The sequence below is a fragment of the Narcine bancroftii genome, chromosome 7, assembly GCF_036971445.1.
Source record: "Narcine bancroftii isolate sNarBan1 chromosome 7, sNarBan1.hap1, whole genome shotgun sequence".
Lineage (NCBI taxonomy): Eukaryota > Metazoa > Chordata > Chondrichthyes > Torpediniformes > Narcinidae > Narcine > Narcine bancroftii.
In genome coordinates, this window is record NC_091475.1 from 206,370,352 (window position 1) to 206,382,663 (window position 12,312).

The window sequence follows — 12,312 nt, forward strand, 5'->3', positions numbered from 1 at the left end:
CAGCGCCTGAGGCCCTTCTTGCCCTCAGCCCTCTCTCTAATCCTGGCCCTGACATCTGTTTCCCAGAAGCCAGGCTTCAGCAGCCCGTGCAGGTTCCCTGACCACAAGTTGCCAGCAGCCTGAGTGAGCCCTTCAGCCGCTGAGCCCCTTCGCTGGCCCACTGCTGTGGTAGCCACATTGTAGTGTCATCTCCTCTGCTTCTCCTTCTCCAAAGGGAAAGGTTTAGGGGGAACATTAAGGGGAACTTGCAAAAACACAAAATGGTGGAGAAGCTCAGCATGTCAAAGAGTGTCTATGTAGCAAAGGAAAAAAATACAGGGGGAACTTCTTCACTCAGAGAATGGTGGGAGTGTGGAATGAGCTGCCAGCTGACGTGATAAATGCAACCTCACTCAGGTTTTAAGAGTAAATTGGATAGATACATGGATGGGAGAGGTCTGGAGGGTTATGGACTAGGTGCAGGTCAGATGATGTTTCGGCACAGATTAGAAGGGCCTGTTTTCTGTGCTGTAGTGACCCATGTAAATGTCGGCTCCCGGAGAGACTGGGCGCAGACTGGGAGGCTGCACCGCTGACCACATTCGCTCCGACCATGCCAGTGACAGAGGACCCCCCCAGTAGCCAACCATTTCCATTGTGCATCACACTCCCACACTCGCATGTCTGTCCATAACCTCCCACCAAGACCACCCGTAAATTAGAAGAACAACACCTGATTTTCCGTCTGGGCCCTCTCTAGCTGGATGGCGTTAACATCAACTTTTCCGATTTCTGCTAAATGATAGTTTGTGTGTGTGAATAATGTATTTTTTTTGGTCAGTTTTCCATTCATAAATGTCTCAAAACTTAAGTTTCGATTGTACGTTCTTCATCTTTCCCCTCCCCTTTCCCCCTTCCATCCCTCTTTCCAGCTCTCCTCCCCTCTCTATTCACCTACCCATCCCTTCTCCCCACTGCTGCTGTCCCTTCCCTCCCTTCTCCACCTATCACCTCCTGCCTTTGCGACCGCGTCTCCCCACTCCCCCAACTCTTTTGTTCAGATGCCTGCCGACATTTTCCCACACCTTGATGGGCTCAAGCCCAAAACGTCGGTCATGCATTTTTATCCTTGCTACTGTTACAGAGTTCTGTATTGTGTATTGGCCTATGTGTTGTGTGATTTTATGTTAAAAAGCGACAGTTTACCTGAGAGAGCCAAGGTGAAGGTGGACTGCTGAGAGAGTGGGAGACGGACTGAGCATGTGCAGAAAATGATTTTAAAATTTCTGGACTTGGATGATAAACCACCACTGAGGGTGCTGTGGAGTGGAAGGAAGCCCAGAGCATGAGTCATGGTCTGGAGGAGAGTTTAGAATGTTGGGATTTCAAAAAGGATGAACATTCCGAAGGCAGCCGGAAGGATCCGGACCAAGCCCGTGGATCCTCTCTCTGCAAACAACACAAGACCACTTTGAATTTTGTGCTCTCTATCTCTCTCGCTAAAAGATATTTTGGCTTCAGTTTACCAAACAAACTGAATTTTGTTTATGATCTTTGCTTTGGTTGAGATCGAAGTTTTGTGAGTTTTGTGTTTGTTTTGTGTTTAAGTTTTTCTATGGGCTGGTTGGAAATATAACTTAGACTTTGATTACATATGTCATATTTAGGTTGGGGAATTTATTAATTTTACAGTTATAGAAATTTGCATAGTGACCAGTGGGCATTGTTATAAAAGGAGGGATTTTGAATTAAAGTTTGAAGGTGAATTTTTGTTAATAAAGTAATTGTTCATCTTTACCCCTGTGTGATAAGTCTTCTTTGTGGTTGACGGCTTGATCATGTAACCTACATGAACGACACTGCTGAGTTTCTCCAGTACTATGTTTTCAAGCAGATTTTTGAGCTTTACTTTTGACTCCCCCCCCCCCACCCTTTAACTGGCCTGAAAAAAGTGGTCCAAAAAATACGAGTAAATAACCTGCCCCTCTTTCAGTTTGTAATGCTCTTCGTTGATGTTCATATCTGACTCTGGTAGTTGTGGAAGCTCATATCAAGAAAATCGTCACTACTAACCAGGACCCCCCCCCCCCCCCCCACCACCTCCAACATTGTCAGCTCAGTCTGAAACCCCCCACCTGGTTACCTACTATCCTTCAGGGATGCAGAGCAGCCACTGCTCCCCTATCTTGCTTTGGTACTCATGGGATTGAATGAGAAACTCCTGCCTCCTTGTGCTGTGCTCTGAGTAAACTCTTTGTAATGTGCGCTCAATGTGTGTCAACTAGCCCTGCCAGTCATTTAATCTTCAAGCAGCCTAAATAATCCTTTCACGATTACTATGTTTTTTTTTTGCGTTCTTTTGATCACGTTCCTTTGAAATGGGAATGATTGAACAGCCGACAGCACTGTCAAGATGAACATGTGGGTGAGCATTGCTTCAGCTTGTTCACCACAGTGAAGAGCAGTAAATATCTGATCTGCAATCAATCGTAGATCAAGAGGTTGGGATCACTCTGCGTTTGAGTGATAATTTGTGTGTGTGAATAATGTTTTTTTTTGGTCATTTTTCCATTCATAAATGTCTCAAAACTTAAGTTTTGATCGTACGTTCTTCATCGAATTGCTTTGCTTCTTTGAAAGGAAATAGCTGACCACAAATTGTATTTTTTGTAGATACTTGCAAGATCCAGACACAAACCACCGCGGCCGTTGGCAGGTTGCAGTGGAGGAGAAGGATTTATTTTTGGCGATGATTCCTGTGATGAGCTCACTCACACTCATGGCTACGATCTCGTGTTTAGCAGGTAAAGATAATCCTCTGTGTTCTGTTATGACATCTGTGTATTTGCTATCCAATTTACACATCAGTGAAAGCTCAATGTCAGTCGAACTCTGCTTGATGGGAGAACCTCAAGAGGGCTTGAATTTATTTGTGCTCCTCCGTTAGAAAAAAAAGTTTAATTGATCTCATCGCTCAAGAAAATCTCCAGATTTTAGGAATTTAAAAGTTAGTACACTTACATGGCGTGTAGTTTCTCAGAACTCTCTCTACAATTTATAACCTCTTATCTATTGCCAGTGTGAATACAATCGGTTTCTGGATGTCAACACTAAATCACTCAGCTGTTCACACCTCAACTTTTAATGCTATTACATCAAAACTTTTTTTTCAATTAAACTAATCAACATTAGATTGGAATTGTATTGAATGACAAATGATTTTTTTTCATGTGTTGATTAATGCATTAATTTATGATGAACAAATTTGACAAGGTCCGCCCATCATTCAGAAAGTTTTAATCCAGGGAGCCTTGGCTGTGTGGGTTAAAAATTAGCTTGCGCGTACAAAGGAGGGAGTAGTAGTAGACGGGAATCATCCTGCCCAGAGGTCAGTGGCTAGTGGAGTCCCACAGGTTTCTGTGTGGGACCCCTGCTCTTTGTGATTTTTTTAATATATAAATGACCCCTGGATGAAGAGGCGGAAGGATGGGTCAGAATGTTTGCGGATGACACAAAGTTTTGGAGGAGCTGTGGATGCAGCTGGGGGCTGTTGAGGATTACAAGAGGTTATAGACAGGATGCAGAGTTAGGCGGAAAAGTGGCAGATGGAGTTTAATTCTGAGGAGTGTGAGGTGATGCATTTTGGAAGGATAGACAGAAGGCTGAGTAAAGGGTTAATGGTCAGATATTTAGCAGTGTGGAGGAACAGGGGGACCTTGGGGTCCAAATCCACATATCGCCGCGCAAATTGATAGAATAGTTAAGAAGGTCTATGGGTTGCTGGGCTTCATTAGTGGGGGATTGAGTTCAAGAGTCGAAAGGTCATGTTGCAACTCTACAAATCTTTGATAAGATCACACTTGAAGTATTGTGTTCAGTTCTGGACACCACATTATAGGAAGAATGTGGTAGCTATGGAGAGGTGCAGAGATTTATCTGGATTAGAAACAAGGACCGCCTAAAGAAATCTCTTGGTGCCTGCCACATTGACCACCGCCAGTGGGCTGATATCGCCTCAAACCGTGCATCTTAGCGCCTCACAGTTCGGCGGGCAGCAACCTCCTTTGAAGAAGACCGCAGAGCCCACCTCACTGACAAAAAACAAAGGAGGAAAAACCCAACACCCAACCCCAACCAACCAATTTTCCCCTGCAACCGCTGCAACCGTGTCTGCCTGTCCCGCATCGGACTTGTCAGCCACAAACGAGCCTGCAGTTGACGTGGACATTTACCCCTCCATAAATCTTCGTCCGCGAAGCCAAGCCAAAGAAAGAAAGAGAAAGAAAGCAAGTCTTAAGTGGCAAGGTTAGCAGGGCTGGGACTTTTCTCTTTGGATTGAAGGAGGATGAGAGGAGACTTAATAGAGGTTGACAAAATTCTGAGAGGCATAGATAGGGCGGACACCCAGCATCTGCTCCCCAGGGCAGGATCAGCAAACACCAGACAACGTGTTTACAAAGTAAACGGAGGGAAGTTTAGGGGAGGCATCAGGAATATGTTTTTTTACACAGAGAGTTGTGGGTGCCTGGATTGCTTTGCCAGGAATAGTAGTGGACGTTGAAACATTAGAGGCATTTAAGAGACTCTTAGACAGGCACATGGATGGAAGAATAGAGGGATACTGGGTACAAAGGGTTTGGGATTTTTTTTGGAAGGAATATATGGGATGGCACAACATCGATGGCCTGTACTGAGCTGTATTGCTTCCTGTAATTAATTGTGTGATTTATATGATTAATTAAATAATGATATAATTTGTCAATTTATCAGTTGTATGCCTTTATTACTTTTTTCTATTAGAAATAGTTAATTTTCTAATTAACTTTTTTTTTCCCTTTTTGTTGCTTTTAAACTTTGGTCAATGGTAGATATTTATTTATTCTACAGTATTAATGCAGTAGAACTCTTGTTAGTTGTGTAAGGAGAGGGTAGAGGCTGACGTTAAGATGAGGCATTTGAGGTTTTTCATAAAGAGCTTATTACAAGCTTTAAACGACCTGTTAAAGGAGCCGACTGTGTTTTATTTAAGATCCTGTGGCCGCGGGATCTGGGCCCATGATGGCGGCACCTACGTTCAGCAGTGGCCACAAGGGGTTGCAGGCTCTGGGGGAAGCAGTGGACCTGGCAGAAATGGGGAGAACACCCCCTGTTGAGAAGGAGAAGCAGAGGAGACGACACTACAGGAAGGTGACCACCACGGTGGCGGACCAGCGAGGGGGTTCAGTGGCTGAGGCACAGCCACCAGGCGGTGAGCTGTTGGCGAGATGTGGGCGAGGTGGCAGGCTGCTGCCGGCTTGGTCAAAAGATTCACACCAGGCTGCGGGCTGCTGGACATTGGCTCATGACAACCAGCCGTTGTGATTGTAGTAAAAGCACATCAAAATACTGGAGGAACTAGCCCGTCATTTCGGCATCAATAGAAAACAAAGATACATTGCCGATGTTTCGGGCCTGAGCCCTTCTTCAAAGAATGAGCCAGAAGCAGGAAATCCCAGAATTCAGACAGTGCTGGCTGGGGGTGTTAATTGGATATGATAAGGGATGAGGTAAGAATTTATCATGTTTGTGTGAAAGGAGAGAGGGGAGGGAGAGACAGAGCTGGGGGAAGGTGGCGGGGGTAGAAGTGAGGGGGAAGGGGGTTTAACGAAAGCTAGAGAAGTCAATATTAATGGCATCTGGTTGGAGGGTGCCCAGTCAGAGGATGAGGTGCTGTTCCTCCAATTTGTGGGTGGTCTCAATGAGCAAGTGCATGAGACCATGTCAGGAAGGGAATTGGATGTGGAATTGAAATGGGTAGCCTCTGGAAGATCCACACAAATGCGGCGGACAGACCCAAGGTGCTCAACAAAGCGATATCCCAGTCTGCATCCAGTCTCTCTGAAGTACAGGAGGCTACAGCAGGAGCACCAGATGCAGTAGACAATCCCTGCAGATTCACAAGTGAAATGTTTGTTTGGGGACCAGAATGGTGGTGAAGGAGGAGGTGTGGGGGCAAGTATCTCCTACGTACACAGGGTTAGGTCCCAAGGGGACGATTGGTGGGGAGGGAGGAGTGGACAAGGGAGTCATGGAGAAAGCAGTCCCTGTGGAAGGCAGAGAGAGGAAGGGAGGGGTATATGTGTTGAGTGGGATCATGTAGTAGGGGGAGGAAATGGTGGAGGAGGATGTGTTGGATGCGGAGGTTGGTGGATTCTATCCTTGTTGCATGGGGGCAGAGGGAGCCAAGGCAAATGTACGGGTAATGGAGGATATGTGGGTGAGGGCCAAGTTGATGGTGGGAGAGGGAAAGCCACATTATTTGAAGAAGGAGAACATCTCTGATAATGTGGCATGGAGGTCCTCATCCTATATGCAGATGCGACAGAGACGGAGGAATTGAGAGAATGAGAGTCAGGTATCAGAACCAGGATTCGAGAGAGTGCTGAGGGCAAGGAGGGTTCCCGAAGGATTGCCGGTGGTTTGAACTGAACTGGAGTCATGTGCGGCTGCGGAGGCTGTGGGAGTACTGGAGTGTGCTACAGATACTCAGTGAATCTGGGGGGGAATCACTTTTGGTTCTCTTTAGAACCCATAGAAAAGTACAGAACAGAAACAAGCCCCCTCGGCCCTTCTAGTCTGTGCCTAACCATTTTTTTTGCCTAGACCCACTGATCTGCACCCAGTCCATAGCTCTCCAAAACCCCTCCCATCCACGTTCTTCTTAAATGTTAAAACTGAGCCCACATTCACCATCTCAGCTGGCAGCTCGTTCCACACTCCCACCACTCTATGTGAAGAAGTTCCCCCTAAACCTTTCCCCTTTCACTCGTAACTCATGTCCTCTGGTTTGTATCTCAACTACCCTCAGTGGAAAAAGCCTATCTACATTTACTCTGTCATTTCCCCTCATAATTTTAAATAACTCTATTAAATCTCCCCTCAATCTTCTACGCTCTAGGGAATAAAGTCCTAACCTGTTTATCCTTTCACTGTAACTCAGTTCCTGAAGTCCAAGCAACATCCTAGTAAATCTCCTCTGCACTGTTTCTATCTAATTGAATTGCTATCTTTCCTGTAGTTCAGTGACCAAAACTGCACACAATACTCCAGATTTAGCCTCACCAATGTCTTATACCAGAACATCCCAACTCCTGTACTCAGTACTTTGAAAAAACACACAAATGCTGGAGAAATTCAGCAGGTCAAACAGTGCCTTTATGTAGCAAAGGTAAAGATACATCACCAACGTTTCTGGCTTGAGCCCTTCATCAAGGTGTGGGGAACATGAGAGATGTCCGAACCAAAGGGGGAAGGCCAAGATGCCAAAATTTCTCTTTACAACCCTATCCACCTGTGATGCCACTTTCAGGGAATAATGTATCTGTATTCACAGGTCCCTCTGTTCTACCACGCTCCTCAGTGCCCAACCATTTACTGTGAAATTTCTTGGTTTGTCCTTCCAAAATGCAACAACCTCACACTTGTTTTCATTAAATTCCATCTGCTATTTTTCTCTGACTGTAAGGGTTGCCAGGCAGACCTGATGACAAATCTTTGTCTGCCTTATGGCAGATTAAAGACAATTTCACGTCATATGACATTTATATGACAATAACTAGTATCTAATCAATCGCTTTGCCTTAAGTATGATCAACATTCAGTGGCTGATTTTATCCAATCTGATCATTTCTGAAATGAGGCCGCTGACCGAAAAGTTGATCATGTCTGGAGAATGCATGCAAGAGAGAAAATGAAGAGGGGAGATAAAGAAAAAGAGAGGGAGTGAGAGGGGCTGGGAGAAAGAGAGAAATAAGGGAGAAACAGAGAGAAAATAGGAAGAGGGGACGAGAGAGAGGGAGAGAGAGAAAACGAGAGGGTGTGCGAAAGAGAGAGAAAATGCTGGAGAAACTCAGCAGGTCAGACAGTGTACTTTATAGAGCAAAGATAAAGATGAATATCCAAAGTTTTGGGTTTGAGCCCTTCGTCAAGGTGTGGGGAGCTGAGGTAGCAGCAAGCATAAAGCTCAAAAGACTGCACAACAGGCTTTATTCCAGTAGAAGTCTGAACACCATTTCATGCCTTACTGGCTCCCTGTGTGACTGGCTCAGGAGGGGGCACCTCAGGTCTATATTCGGGTCGGCTGATTGACAGCCGGCCGGGTGGAGTCAGCCCCTTAGATGGTCTTCCCGCAGGTACAGAGATCGCCCCCTGCAGTCGGCTGGTGGTTGTATCACCACCAGAATGGAGAGAATAAATAGTTGGGTGTTTATTGGCTATGAGAATCATGTCAGTTACAGGTGATATCAGGAGGACCAGGGACACTGATAAAGGGAGATATAGGAGATGTTTAATCGTTCCCACTTTTCCATTAGTATTGGCAGATATTCCCTAGTGAAGTAACTGATAACTTTATTCTAGAGGACCAACATTTTTTTATTATTTGACAGTATCCATTTTGATTTGCGCTCTGGTGCTTTGAATCATTTCTATTTTCCTCAACAAATTTGTGACAAATAAAGAGAGAAGAGTTAAAGATCAGTAAAATCAATTTGTCAAAGCCAAGGGCAATGGGCGGGATGGGAGGGGCGATAAGAGGAGGAGGCGAACCTGCGATAAGAGGAGGAGGCGAACCTGCGATAAGAGGAGGAGGCGAACCTGCAAGGGCCTGTGGAGTAAGGAGTCAAATAGAACAAGCCGTCCTTTACCTAAAGGTAAGACACGGAAGGAAGTCTGCTGACTTGGAGTAAAAACGCAAAGCTGGAGAAATCCAGCAGATCACAGTGCATTTTATGGAGCAAAGAGAAAGATACATCGCCGACGTTTCGGGCTTGAGCCCTTCATCAAGGTGTGAAAAAATGGTGGCAGATTCCCTGAATGAAATAGTGGAGGGGGAGCACAGGGAAAGGAACATGGTTCCAAAGACAGGAGGTGGATGAGGGAGACAAGGCACCTAAACTGAAATCTGTGATTGGAAGAAGATCCAGCATGTCCCCAGAATGTGTGGTTGGGGGCAATGTCAGTCTAACTCAAGGTCGATAAGCCTTGCAACGCTAAGATGCCTAGCAGACGAACTCAAAGAGAAGAAGATCGAATGTCTTGCCGCCAAACACCCAGGTCTCCCTCCCATTCTTAACACCTTTAATCAGAGAGGACCCTCCCTCACAGACATAGGCCAGAGAGACTGGAAACTGCTTGTGGACCTCAGTCAGCCACTCACCTTTCCAGACCACATCCGTTACTCCGCTCCAGTGTTTTCATCATTGAGCTGGCAGTCCCTTGGGAGGGTGCCATGGACAAGGCAGAAGAGCGAGGTTGGAGAGTGAGGGTGCGCCCGGTTGACGTCGGTTGTGGAGGATTTGTTACCGAATCCATGACCCGGCCTCTAAGGGAAGTAGGAATCTCAGGGCAGGCCCTTCAGAGAGATGATTAAATCCCTCTCCGACTCAGCTGAAGCAAGCAGTCACTGGCTCTGGCTGAAAAGGAGGGATACTATCTGGGCTTCAAAATGACCACTAGGATAAATCGAGATGGGACACACATTGGGGTCTGATCAGCCTGTGGTGGACCTGCCTTGACAGAGGGTGTTAAGAGGATGAAATGCCCAAAGATGCCATGGAATACAAATGAAGATGTGTCCCACACCAGAGAGCATTCCCAGGGATCATCCTGTCTCATCGTAACTGAGGCACCGACTGTGGTCCCTCTATACCAGTGATATTCAAACATTTTCTTTCTACTCACCTACCACCTTAAGTAATCCCTATGCCATAGGTGCTCTATGGGATTACTTAAAGTGGTAGGTGAGTAGAAATGGTGCAGCCGAGATAGGTAAACTGGTTGACCGTTTTGAGTTTTGTGTGCCCGATGGAGATGTGGGGGGGCTGGTAATCATGGTGGGGAGCTGGCTGATGGAAGACCTCAGTTTTCTTCAGGCTGACTTCCAGGCCAAACATTTTGGCAGTTTCCGCAAAGCAGGACGTCAAGCGCTGAAGAGCTGGCTCTGAATGGGCAACTAAAGCAGCATCGTCTGCAAAGAGTAGTTCACGGACAAGTTTCTCTTGTGTCTTGGTGTGAGCTTGCAGGCGCCTCAGATTGAAGAGACTGCCATCCGTGCGGTACCGGATGTAAACAGCGTCTTCATTGTTGGGGTCTTTCACCTCTTTCTTTGTTTTTTTTTTTCTTTGGCTTGGCTTCGCGGACGAAGATTTATGGAGGGGTTAAAAAGTCCACGTCAGCTGCAGACTCGTTTGTGGCTGACAAGTCCGATGCGGGACAGGCAGACACGATTGCAGTGGTTGCAGGGGAAAATTGGTTGGTTGGGGATGGGTGTTGGGTTTTTCCTCCTTTGCCTTTTGTCAGTGAGGTAGGTTCTGCGGTCTTCTTCAAAGGAGGTTGCTGCCCGCCAAACTGTGAGGCGCCAAGATGCACGGTTTGAGGCGATATCAGCCCACTGGCGGTGGTCAATGTGGCAGGCACCAAGAGATTTCTTTAGGCAGTCCTTGTACCTGTTCTTTGGTGCACCTCTGTCACGGTGGCCAGTGGAGAGCTCGCCATATAACACGATCTTGGGAAGGCGATGGTCCTCCATTCTGGAGACGTGACCCATCCAGCGCAGCTGGATCTTCAGCAGCGTGGACTCGATGCTGTCGACCTCTGCCATCTCGAGTACTTCGACGTTAGGGATGTAAGCGCTCCAATGGATGTTGAGGATGGAGCGGAGACAACGCTGGTGGAAGCGTTCTAGGAGCCGTAGGTGGTGCCGGTAGAGGACCCATGATTCGGAGCCGAACAGGAGTGTGGGTATGACAACGGCTCTGTATACGCTTATCTTTGTGAGGTTTTTCAGTTGGTTGTTTTTCCAGACTCTTTTGTGTAGTCTTCCAAAGGCGCTATTTGCCTTGGCGAGTCTGTTGTCTATCTCATTGTCGATCCTTGCATCTGATGAAATGGTGCAGCCGAGATAGGTAAACTGGTTGACCGTTTTGAGTTTTGTGTGCCCGATGGAGATGTGGGGGGGCTGGTAATCATGGTGGGGAGCTGGCTGATGGATGACCTCAGTTTTCTTCAGGCTGACTTCCAGGCCAAACATTTTGGCAGTTTCCGCAAAGCAGGACGTCAAGCGCTGAAGAGCTGGCTCTGAATGGGCAACTAAAGCGGCATCGTCTGCAAAGAGTAGTTCACGGACAAGTTTCTCTTGTGTCTTGGTGTGAGCTTGCAGGCGCCTCAGATTGAAGAGACTGCCATCCGTGCGGTACCGGATGTAAACAGCGTCTTCATTGTTGGGGTCTTTCATGGCTTGGTTCAGCATCATGCTGAAGAAGATTGAAAAGAGGGTTGGTGCCAGAACACAGCCTTGCTTCACGCCATTGTTAATGGAGAAGGACTCGAGATGGCAGAGGTCGACAGCATCGAGTCGACACTGCTGAAGATCCAGCTGCGCTGGATGGGTCACGTCTCCAGAATGGAGGACCATCGCCTTCCCAAGATCGTGTTATATGGCGAGCTCTCCACTGGCCACCGTGACAGAGGTGCACCAAAGAAAAGGTACAAGGACTGCCTAAAGAAATCTCTTGGTGCCTGCCACATTGACCACCGCCAGTGGGCTGATATCGCCTCAAACCGTGCATCTTGGCGCCTCACAGTTTGGCGGGCAGCAACCTCCTTTGAAGAAGACCGCAGAGCCTACCTCACTGACAAAAGGCAAAGGAGGAAAAACCCAACACCCAACCCCAACCCACCAATTTTCCCCTGCAACCGCTGCAATCGTGTCTGCCTGTCCCGCATCGGACTTGTCAGCCACAAACGAGCCTGCAGCTGACGTGGACTTTTTACCCCCTCCATAAATCTTCGTCCGCGAAGCCAAGCCAAAGAAAAGAAGGTGAGTAGAAATAAAAAAGTTTGGGAAATCACTGATCTGAACAATATTGTAACACCTACAACCATATTTTAACATGGCATTCCCCATTTTACATGTCACATTTGATGTAATGTAACTGCTAGACCAAAAGTTAGTGTTGGTTCACAGGAGAGCAATATTGTCTGTCCCACTCCCACTCTTTTCTCACAACTCTGCAAATGATTTGTTCTTAAGGAGCTCGTTAGGTTTGCTTATTGCTGCATTGTAGATCTCTCGTGTCATTTGCCTGAAGAAACAGAGGAAGAGAGGTGACTTAATGGAGGTGGGTCAGATTATGAGTGGCTTAGGTAGGGTGACCAGCCAGCAACTGTTTCCTGGGGTGACAGAAGCAAATACTAGAGGACACCTGTTTAAGGGAGAGGGGAGAAAAGTTGAGGGGAGACATTAGGGGTAGGTTTTTCTCACATATATATATATATATATATATATATATACAG

At 46.8% G+C, this 12,312-nt stretch overlaps 1 protein-coding gene across 2 annotated transcripts in view; it reads left to right on the plus strand.

The window, feature by feature from the left end:
- The first annotated feature begins 1,421 nt into the window (after window positions 1–1,421).
- LOC138739632 (uncharacterized) overlaps window positions 1,422–12,312 on the plus strand; it is a 34,738-nt gene continuing 23,847 nt past the window's right edge. For both annotated transcript variants that reach the window (XM_069892074.1, XM_069892075.1), the window contains exons 1-2: window positions 1,422–1,558; window positions 2,653–2,783. In XM_069892074.1, coding sequence (XP_069748175.1) covers window positions 1,527–1,558; window positions 2,653–2,783 — 163 coding nt within the window. In that variant the 5' untranslated portion in view covers window positions 1,422–1,526. The remainder of the gene's footprint in view (window positions 1,559–2,652; window positions 2,784–12,312) is intronic.